Source organism: Schistocerca gregaria, chromosome 2, assembly GCF_023897955.1.
Source record: "Schistocerca gregaria isolate iqSchGreg1 chromosome 2, iqSchGreg1.2, whole genome shotgun sequence".
Classification (NCBI taxonomy): domain Eukaryota; kingdom Metazoa; phylum Arthropoda; class Insecta; order Orthoptera; family Acrididae; genus Schistocerca; species Schistocerca gregaria.
The window spans coordinates 511,336,360-511,351,902 of NC_064921.1; the positions used below are offsets into that span (position 1 = coordinate 511,336,360).

Here is a 15,543-nt window from a genome sequence, read left to right on the forward strand (position 1 = left end):
AGTCCTCGTCTTTTTACCTATTTGATCCTCTGCTGCCTTCACTACTTCATCCCTCAGAGCTACCCATTCTTCTTCCACTGTATTTCTTTCCCCCATTCCTGTCAATTGTTCCCTTATGCTCTCCCTGAAACTCTGTACAACCTCTGGTTTAGTCAGTTTATCCAGGTCCCATCGCCTTAAATTCCCACCTTTTTGCAGTTTTAATCTACAGTTCATAACAAATAGATTGCGGTCAGAGTCCACATCTGCCCCTGGAAATGTCTTACAATTTAAAACCTGGTTCCTAAATCTCTGTCTTACCATTATGTAATCTATCTGTTACCTTCTAGTATCTCCAGGATTCTTCCATGTATACAACCTTCTTTTATGACTCTTGAACCAAGTGTTAGCTATAATTAAGTTGTGCTCTGTGCAAAATTCTACCAGACAGCTTCCTCTTTCATTTCTCTCCCCCAATCCATATTCACCCATTACGTTTCCTTCTCTCCCTTTTCCTACTCTCGAATTCCAGTCACCCATGACTATTAAATTTTCGTCTCCCTTCACTACCTGAATAATTTCTTTTATCTCATCATACATTTCATCAATTTCTTCATCCTCTGCAGAGCTAGATGTCATATAAACTTGTACTACTGTAGTAGGCACGGGCATCGTGTCTATCTTAGCCACAATAATGCATTCACTATGCTGTTTGTAGTAGCTTACCCGTATTCCTATTTTTTATTCATTATTAAACCTACTCCTGCATTACCTCTATTTGATTTTGTATTTACAAAACCTGTATTCGCCTGACCAAAAGTCTTGTTCCTCTTGCCACCGAACTTCACTAATTCCCACTATATCTAACTTTAACCTATCCATATCCCTTTTTAAATTTTCTAGCCTACCTGCCCGATTAAGGGATCTGACACTCCACACTCCTATCCGTAGAACGCCATTCAGTACTAAATCAAATTTTGTCATAATAGTTTAGGCAGCCTATTGCAAGAGAGCGCAGTGGCAGCCCACTTTCTTCCGACCTGATTTTGAATTATCACCACTGCTTATTGTTTATGTTACCTAAATTAGCTAAAATGTACTAAAACATAGTCAATGAATATATGTGTGAATTAAAAAAAGGACATAAATCATGTAAGTGAAAAATATCTCATGTCACAATTTTGTTTTTTGTCCCGGATAGCATTTGTATCAGTGCGGTGTCCCATAAAGCATTTGTGTGAGTGTGGGGATAGAGTGTCGATCATAGTGTGTCCACTAGCAAAATATGAAATTTAAAAAGCATGAAATAAAACTTAAATTTAAAAAAAACTGACACAAAAAACTCTAAAAAATAAAAAAATAATATGCATTGTCCCTTTAAGTTTAATGTAAGTAGTAATATTTTGATCCAAGCATTGACATGTCAGGGACCACTAAGTAAACAACATAAAAACAGAATACCTCTAAAAATGACAAAAGTGTGAAATTTAAATGTAAGTCAGCTACCAAGGCAACGTAGGTAAGTATCAAATCTTTGAGTCTGAGTTTTAATTAATTTACTCCAAAAAATTCGCAAAGACACAAAAGTCAACAATGCCTGCCTTCACTCGACTGCCCATTTGGGTTGCTGCACTTGGTCACACCCTGTGTGCTACATACTATGCACTGTGTGACTCGTAATTTAATGAAGTTTGAGTTAGTACACTATCATAAAGCCACTGCAGTACATAGGCTTCGTAAGATAGATTAATGCATGAAACAAAATCATACATTATTATGAATAAATACAATATAAAATAAATAGGTAACTCTATTCATTAACATTTTTCAGCTAATTAAAGACACATTAGTTTTCAGATTTTATATAATAAGTAATCATAACTTCAGTAGCTATTTTGAGGAGTGGATGTGGGACTTACAGGTCTGGATAAGACGACACCAAACAGAATAGGCATATAACCAGCAATAATGAAAGTATGCTGCCCTAGGAAGAATAGCTACAGTTCTGTTTTTTTATTTACTTAGTGGTCACCCAACATGACGACTCTTGGATCAAAATATTACTACTTATACAGTATTAAACTTAAAGGGGCAATATGATTATCATTTTTTACTTCTTAGAGGTTTTTTCTGTCTTTATTTAATTTAAGTTTTTCCTGTTATAGAATCAGCTAGCTGCAGGATACTCTTATATCAGAAATATTATAAAAACTGGAATCAGCAGCAAATGGTTCTGGTTGCATAAATAATAACAGTATCAACTATTCAATATGACACATCATGTTGAGACAGAAAACATATGTGTTTTTTAGAATATGTTAATGAATTGTCATACATCTCTGAAGATTATTTTCTTAAGGAACGTGTATCATAATTATACACAATACCTTCTACAGTGAGAAAGTGAAACAGGTGGATGTAAAACACATGCAATGCAGAATTTTTCACAACACAGAGGTTCATTGGGAATAACATTTGAAAAACACACAGGAACATACTACAGCACAGCAGTAACAATGTATCATTAGCATAGTAAATGCTGATGTGTACCATTGTTCTTCAATTGACTATATAGTTGTAACTGCAGTACTATCAACTTTGATCTGAAACTTGGAAAACAATTTATGTATGCATGTTGTATCTTTCTATTCATTTTAGCATACAGCAGTGTGGTTTCAGTTGCCGGAGACTGCAGTCGCGTGTTTGAGTTGCGCTTGCATGCATGTGTGTGTGTCTATTGTTGACAGAGGCCAATGGCTGAAAGCTTTAATTGAGAGAGTCTTTAGTTGTGCCTATCTGTGACTCAGCATCTCTGTTATATGGTAAGTGGCAACTTTCCTTCTCATAATATTGTTACATTCCATCCAGAATTTTTCATTGTTTGTTTTCTTTCATATGCTACATAACAGCTACAATGTGAATCTTGAGTCAGATAGCTTACATGTGATTTTTTATTAAACTTCTCTAGATGCATCTGGTTGTATCGTCTTGCGCTTCTTTCCTTTTATCATTCTCACAACTGAGTTATTTAGTCTTTTCTTCTAAGCAGCTCACTGCATAACATAATCAATGATGGTTCACAGTTACCACGATCTTTTTATAGTCACATTCCTCTGTGATGAGTGCTATATAATGTGATGACTTGATTTTTCAGAATCTCTGTTAATTACATATTCTATTCTTTTCGTACCACATGTGTTTTCCATCTCAGTATGAGTACATAAATTTTCTACATCTGTATATTCCTTCTTCTAGATTTCCATTAACACAATAACACAATCTGTTCATCTCAATTATTTGGTATAACCATTGAAAGCTGCACCATATTTTTAGTCTTTTTCCAAATATTCTTTTGTGTACATACTGTGCTCTGTATTTAATAGTGGCAAATTGCTGCTCCAATTATATGTAAATCCACAAACATCTGGTATATTCTGCTTTCCTAAAAGCTTATTTTGCTCCATTTGTCATATTTCAGTTGTCTCCCTCCCATGTTACTGCCTCATCTGTTTCTCTTCATCCATCTATGACTTACTATTCTTGAAAATATCCATTCAACTTCTTCTAAGCCATGTTATGTTGTGAGTGAGAACTAACGATAAAACACCCTAAAATACTGCACTGATGAAATGTTGCCTAGAAAACGCAAGCACTATCACTCTCTCTAAGTAGATAAAATTGTCTTATTTGGCCTGGCCTGTTGGCTACAGATATTTATCTAAACACAAAAACAGCTCATTACATATGTGCAACACAGGACTAGCAACCTTACACTTACCAGTGTACCCTGCAGGACAAATGCATGTGTATCCAGGACCATGATCAATACAAGTTGCTCCATTTTGGCAAGCTCCAGCTGCACATGCATCATATTCATACTGACAGCCTATCCCTGTGTAATCGGCAGGACAGGTACAGTTGAGACCTGACCCAAAGTCTTGGCAGCGACCACCGTGCATGCAAGGATTACCTATACACCTCTCTGGTGCAGTTTCACAGTGTTTTCCATCAGTACCAGAAGGACATCTGAATAAAAAAAATAGTAAGTCACATGATTTCATGTTCCAAAACATTATGCAATGAAAGCAGAAATAATCAAATATTTATCTAGTTCTGTATTATAATTTCTGCAGAAGCAAAATCCCAGCACCATTTAAGAAATTAGTTTCATTTTAGTTCACCAATGCTCTTCCTTCACGCACAAGGTGAACACTGAATGCTATGCGCTCTCTCTCTCTCTCTCTCTAAATGTTACACTCTCTTGATTATAGGCACCTCAGTAGGGAGAAAATGGTAGAAGGCAAGAGGGAAACAATGAAAAATTGTAGAAGAGTTGTGAGAATAGAGGGTTTGCTATTGACAGTCACTGGTATTGCTGAAAACAACAAACAAGTATTATTGTTACTGATATTACTAGACTTTTCACCATGGCTTTGCTTGTGTATGCATTCAACACATGTATTGCACGCATCTCCTCCACCCCCTCTTTCTGTCTCTCTCCATCTCTCAAGCCAACTCATCCTTCGATCTCTCTCCTTAGTCCACCTCCTATTCCCAACTCACTCTCTCAATCTCCTCTTTTACCCTCTCTGTGTCCATCTCCTCCTCCCCCTGTCTCTGTCCATCTCCTTCTCCCCACTCGCTGTACATCTCCCCCTACCCCTCTCTCTGTCTGACTCCTCTACCCCCAATGTCTGTCTATCTCATACTACTACACATGCTCTCTTCCCATACAGTCCTTCCCCTCTCTCACTGTCCGTTCCCTTCTTCCCCTCTCTCAGTCCATCAGCTCCTCCCACGTCTGTGTCTATCTTCTGCTTCCCCTCTCACACTATCCATCTCCTCCCCTCTCTACTCAGCTGCACCCATCTGCACATGTAGTCCATGCAAGGTGTGCTGATACTACCTGCACAACATGTGTGTTGTACACAGGAGCCTATGTGTCAGAGTGGTGACAAACAATTTTTTGTCCGTACATCTGCTCCTATGGGAGCTAGAAGGTCCTAATTTCCAAAGCACTGACTCTCGTACACAAAAAGTATGTGCGCTAAATTTTATTGAAATCAATAAAGTAGTTTAGGAAGAGATGTTAGACATACACACATACATACACCCATCCTGTTTTTGTATATACGAGGATGATGATTATTATTACTACTATTAGTATCATCCATTAACCTTTTGATTGGTTTAATGCTATTTGACATTTCTTTCTATCTTGAGGCAATCTTTGGCTCACCATATCTGTTACCTTAAGATCCTAATAACATATGCTAGATCTATGTATTGAAATCTTTTTCTATAGTCATCACTGGGGAGATGACATGATTGCAATGTGAAGTGAGGATAATATGTAGTAAAAAGTAAACAAATAAGTAATTTACTTCAAAAACATAAACTTACACGCAGAAAAAGTCTTGGAATAAGTTGATGCAATGAGCATCATTTTGGCAAGGCTGAGCCTGGCAGGTTCCAATGTCTGACTCACAACGGGCCCCTGTCCATCCTGGAAGACATGAGCAATGGAATCCACCAACTTCGTCCTTACAAGTTGCTCCATTCAGGCAAGGAGAGGAGGCGCAATCATCAATATTCACCTGAAATTTTATTTAATTTTATATTAAACTCCATAGTATCATGTTTAATATGGTTATTGTTATGTATAAAGTTAATGTTTCTGGATTTTACCTGGGATAGACAAGAGAACTTTCTTTCCTATCTCACTACACACAGATATGATTTCTTTTATGTAACATAAGAAATAAGAGTATTCATTATCCTAAATTATATCATCACAAGTATTTCATCGTATTACTCAAATACTGCAATATTCTTATTGCTATAATACTACTTTACCACATATTTTAGTTACTGTAGATAACTTTTAAAAATATTTCCTGCCTACCTCACAGAAATGACCAGTAAATCCTTCACGACACTGACATAAAAATTTATTGTCAAGGTCAACACACTTTTCAGTACCTTCGGGACTGCATGGTTCACTGAGACATTCATTAATTTCTGTCTCACATTGTAGGCCTGCAGGGGAAGAAATAATAAATATCATGCATGACATTGCAGAAAATTATCAGTACCATTAAAGTCACACATTTACAACCATAAACGACATTCACGTTGATCATCATAATGACGAGACATACTCAAAGACATACAAGTAGTACATACCAACAAATCCCGGTCGGCATCTGCACAAAAAGCCTTCTAGTGTATCCTGACAGGTAGCTCCATTCTGACATGGCTCTGAAGCACAATCATCCACTGTGTGCTGACATCTTTTACCAGTGTAACCTGGTTCACAGTTACAACTAAAGCCATTTACTTCATCCAGGCACTGCCCATCATTCTCACAAGGAGCACTTGCACAGTCATTTATATTGATGTCACATGCAGGACCTGTATAAAAATAAACAAAATATTCACATAATTCAAAAACAATGTTTTCATTTCCATAATTTTATTCTCTTGATGAAACATGCCATTTTCCTCATAAAATGTTGACTTTGACAGAAACAGTCACTTGGGTAGCAAATTATGTATGGAAAGCATGTGTGTATCTTTTTTTTTTTTGTCAAATATGAGTGATATCAGTGAGAATATTAAGTTAATAACAGTTAACTGCCAAAGCATTTACAGTGACGTTAAAGATGGTACCTTTTTTCAAGAATGCACCCCCTCCTCCACATAACACCAACAAGTGAGAGTTGGATGAATCTTGAGTAGAAAGCAGGTAATTTTCAGCAACACACAAGGTATCATATGTTGGAGAGATACTGTATATCTGACTCCTCATGAGGTGGAGTGCTTACAACAGGTGGAAACAATAGGTCTGACCAGGTTCAACTTATCACCCGTGTGATCTGCATCCTTTTTAAGGAAGAAGATGTGACACTATTTATACTCTTGGCACAATGTTGTAACATATTACAGTACTTTCTTATGCTCACATTGCACACCTTGAATATGTTGTGAGGTTTCGACAGGAAAATTTATTCACCATTGAGGCCATGAAAAATCTTTACTGGGCATCACTCCTTGCATAGTGACATTAGTTAGTAATTTGATGTCCTGTACTTTTTTATTTTTATGTATATTAGATTCATCCTATAACTACTAAACAACTTAAGAGAATGATATAAAAAGAATTTGGCGTCATTCTGCCTCTTATGATTCAAAGAATGGAAGAATGCTTCAGTAAATGGGTTCAATAACAGTTCCCAATAGAATGATTTCATTACCACAATAATAAAGTACACTGCTTTATATCTCCAGTTTATAAATCAATAATTTCTTGATTCTTTGGCTAATTTGAGTTTTATTGCCACTCAAAATATGAAAGTTATTTTTATACCATTTAATTAGATATAAAAAACAAATTTCAGAACAATCAATGGAATCACTTTTTATTTTACATTGTGTAGTGGCATCATCATTTTTGGAATGATAGAGAACTCTTGATCTGTAATGGGTTACACCTCTTGTTACATTTATTGAGATTTTAACATGTAATACTGAATTCTGCACCACTCCATTATACAAAAAAATCAAATCACGAAGAAATTCCCTGCACATTTCTCCTTGATCTGCATAAACATATCTGGATGGTAATTCTTCTTTATTGTTATGAATATGTGGCAAACATGGTCAAAAAGCATTTAAGAAAAAAATTAGAAATTATGTATATGTAAATGTGAGCCAAATGACTGCAATTTTGTATGATTTATATCTTGAGATATCAATAGACTATTACAACATATATTTGGTTAGAAACTAAACTACCTGTCCATCCAGGATGGCAAATGCATTGGTGTGAAAACAGCCTGTCAACACACAGTCCATGCTGACAAGGATTTGAACTGCACAGATCAATTTTGACATGGCAACGTTTTCCTGTGAATCCAGGAGGGCAGGAGCAGCTGAAATCCGCTATGAGATCAGTGCAGTTGGCACCCAAAAGGCAAGGCCGCTCAGCACAGTCATCTGAAATAAACAGTGTTAACTGCATTTTTTTCTTCTTTGAAAAATATATGCCTCATTTATAACATAACTATATCTCCTGTTACTTCTTGGGAAAAAATATTGCAGAAAACAACTTGTCCTATAATCCTTAAATATTAAATTCATTCTTAGAGTAAAAGTGTTTGTCTGTTATTAACATGTCCCGCCCGCGGTGGCCATGCGGTTCTGGCGCTGCAGTCCGGAACCACAGGGCTGCTACGGTCGCAGGTTCGAATCCTGCCTCGGGCATGGGTGTGTGTGATGTCCTTAGGTTAGTTAGGTTTAAGTAGTTCTAAGTTCTAGGGGACTTATGACCTAAGATGTTGAGTCCCATAGTGCTCAGAGCCATTTGAACCATTTTTTATTAACATGTTGCACATCATACTCATTTTCTTTGCTTAGTTTAGACCTTTGCTCAATATGAAATGAAGGATATCTTTGCTTAGTGGATGGTCTTTGCAGTATAAACAAAAATATTGAATCTAAAGTGCATGTGTGAAGCTCAAACTGATATAACGAGTATTATGAAGTGTTTGTGTGCTGCAGTGATTTATGTACATTGTGTGTGCTAATTGCATTGTAACACATACACAGTGTCCTGGAAAAGCATAACACCATGGCAGTTCAAGCAGAACACATGTAAATGTATACAACTATTATACGTATGCAAGCTTTCAGAGCCATTAGCTCCTTCTTCCGGCAGAAGGGTTTGAGGAGAAGGAAGAGGGGTGAAGGGAAAGGACTGGCGAGGTTTAGAAAAAGGGGTAGGTTTCGGAAAAGTCACCCAGAACCACAAGTCAGGGGAGACTTACCGGACGGGATGAGAATGACGGACTCATTATTGAGGACTGCACTGGATGAGATTTGAAAACCTAAGAGAAGTGGAAGATAGGGTAATATGGAAGACAGAGCTTACTGCAAAAACATTCTGCATGAGTTAATAAGAGTGAAAAGATAAGTGCACTGTACGTAACAGAGGTGAGAAGGGGGACGGTTAAAAATAAATAGGTCAGAAAACGAAAGATGTAGGAAACTAAAAGAGAGTGAAGAAAGCAGTAATTAATGTGAAGAAATGTTGAGATGGAAGAAGTTAATATAAATTAAGGCCAGGTGGGCGGTGAGAACCAAGGACATGTAGTAGCACAAGTTTCCACCTGTGGAGCCCTAAGAAACGGGTGTCTGGGAGAAGAATCCAGATGACATGTGTAGTGAAACGGGCACCAAGGTCACAACTGTCATGTTGTAGAGCACGCTCTGCAAAAGGATATTGTGTGTTGCCGGTATACGCTCTCTGCCTACGCCTGTTCATCCTAATCAATAACTTGGTGGTAGTCATGCCGATATAAGAGGCCGAACCGTGTTTACATAACAGCTGGTATATGATGTGTCGTTTCACAGGTTGTTGTCCCTTTGATAGTATGTGTTTCGCCAGTTACAGGGCTGGTGTAGATGGTGGTAGGAGGCTGCATAAGGCAAGTCTTGCAGCAGGGACAGTCACAAGGGCAGGAACCATAGGGTAGGGAGATATGTGCAGAAGGAGCATAGGTTCTGACAAGGATATAGTGAAGACTGGGAGGGCAACAGAAAGCTATTCTAGGTGTGGTGGGCAAAATCTCAGACAGAATGGATCTCATTTCAGGGCATGATTTTAGGAAGTCATGGCCTTGTCAATGTAGCTGATCAATAGATTCAAGACCAGGATAATACTGAGTGACAAAGCGGTGTGCTTCAAAGTTGTTTTTAGGAGGGATGGGGAGTACCAGGAATGGATGTGATGGTCCAGGAAATCTGCTTTTGAACTAGTCTGGTGGGGTAATTATGTCCAGTGAAGGCTGAGGTGAGAATGGTGGGGTAGTGCTGTAAGGGTCTGCATTTGAACAAATACATTTGCCTCAAATGCCAAGGCTGTGTGGGAGAGAACATTTGATGTGGAAAGGATGGCAACTGTTGAAATGTAAATACTATTGTTTGTTATTAGGTTTAATGTGGATAGAAGTGTGTAGCTGGCCTTTGGTAAGAACAAGATGAACATCAGAGAAAGTGGCAAGGGATTCAAATAGAACCATGTGAAATTTAATTGGAAGAAGGTATTTAAAGATTTCAGGAATTTTATTACATCAGTCTCACCATGAGACCATATGACACAGATGTCATCAATGTATCTAAACCAAACCAGGGAATGAAGGCTTATGGATCTCAGGAAAGACCCTCCAAGCAACCCATGAAAAGGAAGGCATAGGAAGGAGCCATCCTGGTTCCCAGGCCATACCCCTGGTCTGTTCATATGCCTGCCCTTCTCCTGCCACTGCTTGGTGAGTAGATTTTTTTATCTATGCAATCACATTATATTTTTAAAATTGATTACTTTCATTGTCACGTATAAGACTGTTTCAACTTATACATAAATAAATGCAGGCACAGTAGCATGCTTTTACTAGCAAAAACAACAAGTGGTACTAAATATTCAATATTACTGTGCAGTGCAGGAGTAGATATGCCACTGATAAATCATCTATGTAATGAGAAACTTTAGCCATTTCAAGATGGGCATGAATGACCAAGACTTGTTATGGCACTGAAATAAAGCATCTTAAAAGTATTTGTGTCTGGCTGCATTACTCCTCAACAATCACTGACAGCCACAGAGACCACAAGATTCAGCATGGATAAAATTACATTTCTATGAGTTTTTCTTGACATATTGAAACATGATTTGTGTAATTTAATGTTCATTTCATTGCAAAAGAACAATGATAAATGGCTATTTTCACTACCATATGAACATATTTAGTGTCACCAATGACGTGACATTACTAAGAACTTGTCTACGTTTGACACATTGATAACATGTTTATTTCATGGAATACAGTGCTAAGTTTCAGCAAATTATCAGGCAAAAAGACGTTATTATGTTATTTTGAAACCTTTGGACTGATATTAGTTGACAGAGGCTAAAATATGTCAGAAAAGTTCATAAAGAAAGAGACTGCAGAATTTTACATGTATGTTACACATTAATTACGGACATTAAATTAAGAAGTTATTAAAAATATTGTAGAAATGTATATTAAGAGTTGTACTGTAAGCTCTCTACTGCTATAACGTTAACATTACACACTCATCAAAATTAAATTATTCTTGTATATTATGATGCAGTATCTGGTTCCATGAGTCAAACAAGCATTATTACCTGTGTTAATTTCACATTGCTGCCCTTCCCAACCTGGCAAGCACTCACAGCGATATCGCCCTTGTTGCAAAGCAACACAGGAACCTCCATTTGCACAAGGGTTTCCGCTAGCTGTGCAGGGATTTATCTAGAGCAGATAATGGATATTTTACTTATATTAATGAAGATATTGTATTTAAAAAAACTGCTATAAAATGAAGTAAATTTATTTGCTTGAAATTATGCATCAAATGAATTAACTAGTTACTGGTAGTATCCATACAAAAAAGAAAAGAAAACAAAATAGTTACTGTTATATCACAATCCAAGCCAGTGTAGCCAGAGCGACACAAACAAGTGTAATTATTGATTCCAGGTTCATCTTTGCACATTGCCCTCTCAGGACAGGTATCATTTCTACAGTCAGATTTTTCTTCTTGACAGTTTATACCACTGTAGCCTAAAAAGGGTGAACAACAATTGCAATTAAAACATCTCTCACACTGAACGCTTTAACAGCCTATGTAAATTTAGTGTGTTAAAATGTGTATGTACACGTATAAATATGCATGTAACTTTAAAAGTTCCTGACTGGAAAAAAAAAGATAAAATATACATCTAAATAGCATAAAGCAAATCATGAATGTCTAAACTGTTCTTATTTCTATGAAAGTAAGTTGGACATATTACATGGCTTATACCTCTTTTAAACAGTGTAGATCAGAAAATTAAAATTTTGTATGCATAGCATTATCAATTAAGTACCGTGCTCCTTTTGTAATAATAAGTGCAGAACAATGATAGAGTTATCTCTGTGCTTCTCACTTTTTTTTAACTCCAGGCCCCTGACACAGGTTGTAGTTATGATAAAGAAAAGTTAAACATTTACTGGTACTGTATTCAAATTAAACAGTTTAGTTTCTAGGAAAAATAATCACAGTGACAGTTCAGTATAAATGCGAACAACAAAAAGTATGTCATGCATTAAAAACAAGTCATCTTCCTTACCTGGTGCACACTGACAGCGATAGCCTTGAGGTAAATCAATGCAGCTACCACCATTATAGCAAGGCTGTGATGAACATTCATCAATGTCAATTTCGCAACGGCGTCCAGAGAAACCAGCTGGGCAGAAACACTGAATTCCGTGGCCTGTTAAAAGATTTCCACTTTAGATTCCATCTGCTCTTCAGAGGTCAGACAATTTTATTAAAATGAAATGGTAGTACAGTCTGCACCAAATACAAGAACACTCTGAATCTGGGAGATGTGTCATGGTATCAGAGAATCCAAGAGATTGTATGGTGAAATTCAAGTTTATAGAAAAAATTTGCTTATTTGCTACATTGTAGGGCCATAATTCTACTAAAATCTTGGCAAATAATGAGTAATAAGGGTTGGCTTAGCCTTTTTAACTTGGTGCAGAAGTTCAATTCTGACACTTTAAGAGGTGTATTGGCCCATCTAGAGCTGTGCACTGTAATTTACTTTTAATAAATCACAAATATTGTGAAAATAGCTCATTGAAGATCAGTCCTATTCCAGATGGTTTTGTTACAATAAAATTATTGAGGTCCCATTTTAATAAAAATTATATTTGTCACGCTGGAACCTGAAGCCCACAAACACTTACCCATAGGTATACAGAGGCCTCCATGTTGGCAGGCATTCTCAGTGCACTGCACAGGTTCACATTCTTCTCTTCCAACTGCCCCTGGTCCACTAGTTCGCATGTTCCCAGGGCATTCAATACATGTCGTTTGGCCAGCCTGTGATTGGTAGAAATCTCGAGGACATGGTGCACATGGAGCTAGCCCAGTGTCTGAGTAGGTGCCAGGAGAGCACTTAGCTGCAGATAACACAATACAGGTATCAGCAAAGCAAAAAATGCTTAACAAGGGAGATATAACAAACAATTATTGTGTACAAGAACACAAAGTAATCCACCCTCAAAAATTGTGAAACTATAAGAACAAGATGGCTTTAAACTAACATTAAGCAACCCAAAAACTGTGGTAGCTTCAACTGAAAATGTTATCAACTGTGCAGAAGATTCTTTGATGAGAGCACTCACCTCTGCAGAAAGACTTCCCTGGAGCTGCAGGTTGGTATGTAAAAGTGCTTGCAGGACATGCCTGACAATCTTTGAAACCTCCCGTTGGTGGCTCTCCGGTGTAACTGTTTCGTGGACATTCAAGGCAAGGTACCAAGCCAGTTGGAGAGTATGTACCATAACCACAGACTGGGACACAGTCTGTAATACTCTTAGAACCTGTTGAACATTTGTTTATTGTCACTAAAACTTTTAAAAATTATTCCAATTCTTTGTTATCTCATGAAATACGTATTCCTTAAGTGGTATATCACTGGTAACACAGTAAACTAATCTCTTTTCATAATATTAAACAAAAGTCAGTGTAGTAAAAAAGGAAAGAAAATTAATTCTTAACAAGAAGAGAAAGTGATGGTACTGATACAGCAATAACAATACATGACAATACATGACAAGGCTTTGATCATCAAAACATTAAACAGAATTAACGAGAACCCTATTCCCACAATTCTCTCACAGCAGAAACTAATATATAAAGGAAAAAGGGGAGCGGTAAAATATAAGCTACTGCGACACCACAATCAGAAAAAACATTTAAGTGCTCGCATTTAAAACTTTTTTTTATAAATTATCTATTGATAGGCTACCGAACTGATTAGGCAATTGACTTGTCCCCTTCTCAGTTCCCTATGCTGAATGTTACATTCCAACAGAGTTCTGCTCAGTGAACTGGGGATACTAACTACTGATTTCCAATATATTTGTTTCTTAATGACATTTGTCATAAATAAGCTATATCTTTTTTCAAATCAACAGCTCAGCCCATACAATCAATACTTTAAAAAAGAATAATCTTCATAAAGAAAGAAAATCATTACTTTACTCTATAAATGTGTTAATTATTCAGAAATACATACATTCAATAACTTGCTAGCAGCCATAAAAAGTTTAGCTACTACTAAAATATCAGTTCAAGAGGAACCTAAAGGACATAGTGGTGGCCACTTTCTCTTATTCCATTGACAGATTACTTAGCAGAACTAACTGATACCTGTACTATTAATAGAGAGCTGAACATTTGTATTTGCGAATACAGACTACAATACTGCCTCAAAATGCAGAAATGCAAAATTATTTCATATTTTTTCCCCATAGCTTATTGTATCTGGTTGAACTATTTTATCCAAGATAGTTTGAAAAAGTCTTATTTTCTGTAGACAAATATCAAAAATGTAATTGATTTCCGGCTGCTAATATTGCACATCATCTTGGAAAGCCCAATTTGCAAAGATAATGTGTATAAGAATGATTTTGCAAAATAGAAAGTTCATGAACGCAATGACTCATCGGTGCACTCAATGCCCTGGTGCCCTGTCAATTGTGGGCAATAGAATGGTCTCTACCATGGGATTTAGCATCTCTGACTAAAGAAACTTGTATATTTGTTTGCTAACTAAAGTTCAGAAATACAATGTGGACATTTTAACATGGTAGTTTTGAGTAGCTGGTGTTTTAAGCATTGGTTCCATCAAACAATGCTAGAGATCGGGTCTACCTCATTTACGACATTGCCAACCTCAGCACACAATTGCATCATAGCCATTACTGAATGAATGGTTTATGTTGTGCATTGCTCATGGTTTTCCTACATAATTTTGAAATGGTCCATCACAGAGTATAATTATGACCCCCACAATTTAAGAAGGGGTTGGCAATCCCTATGACAATGTGCCAGTTCTGCTTTCACAGAAACATAGAATGCAGTTGCAGGCTAGTTGATCTGCAAGAAGGAGGCGAAGCTTGTCTCCCCACACTGCTCCTCTCACCTCTGGCAATTTTAATTCAAGTTTGTTTACACTTATGCCTGACTGCTAGTTTACAGTGTCTATATTGTGCACTATAGCGACCAGAACATAAAACCTGTCAATGTACTTCAACCATGATGAAAGTTATCCCCTAACATGCAAATAAAGTTGTTTTCGATTCTAAATTATACTAAGCACTTTGTCGACACTATCTGTAGTACTTTTCGGCTGAACTGAGCTTGGAAAGAAAAATAATGTGAGTAATACCTCAAATCAGAGTGGGAAAATACTCCTGCTTCTCAACAGAAACAGTTATTTGGTGGATGCTTAAATAAATCCAAAAGAAAAAAAAGGAAATATCATAATAAATAAACAAATGCTGACCTCAAAATCATATTTCTAACTAATAAAGAAGGCTGCAGAATGATATCGTCAGCATTAGACAGGAAGACAAGATTAGTGATCAATGCATTAATCTAAATCAGATACTTCTATTAGCTGTTATACAGAAAGAGCTTCTA

General features: G+C 36.8%; 1 protein-coding gene across 4 annotated transcripts in view; it reads right to left on the minus strand.

Annotated features, from left to right (window-relative positions):
• Nucleotides 1-15,543, minus strand: part of LOC126329244 (sushi, von Willebrand factor type A, EGF and pentraxin domain-containing protein 1) — a 505,108-nt gene that overhangs the window by 254,617 nt on the left and 234,948 nt on the right. For all 4 annotated transcript variants that reach the window (XM_049996139.1, XM_049996137.1, XM_049996136.1 and 1 more), the window contains exons 36-45: nt 13,239-13,436; nt 12,798-13,013; nt 12,173-12,316; nt 11,476-11,624; nt 11,186-11,312; nt 7,777-7,977; nt 6,166-6,393; nt 5,885-6,018; nt 5,383-5,576; nt 3,758-4,005 (exon numbers count right to left, since the gene is read on the minus strand). In XM_049996139.1, coding sequence (XP_049852096.1) covers nt 3,758-4,005; nt 5,383-5,576; nt 5,885-6,018; nt 6,166-6,393; nt 7,777-7,977; nt 11,186-11,312; nt 11,476-11,624; nt 12,173-12,316; nt 12,798-13,013; nt 13,239-13,436 — 1,839 coding nt within the window. The remainder of the gene's footprint in view (nt 1-3,757; nt 4,006-5,382; nt 5,577-5,884; nt 6,019-6,165; nt 6,394-7,776; nt 7,978-11,185; nt 11,313-11,475; nt 11,625-12,172; nt 12,317-12,797; nt 13,014-13,238; nt 13,437-15,543) is intronic.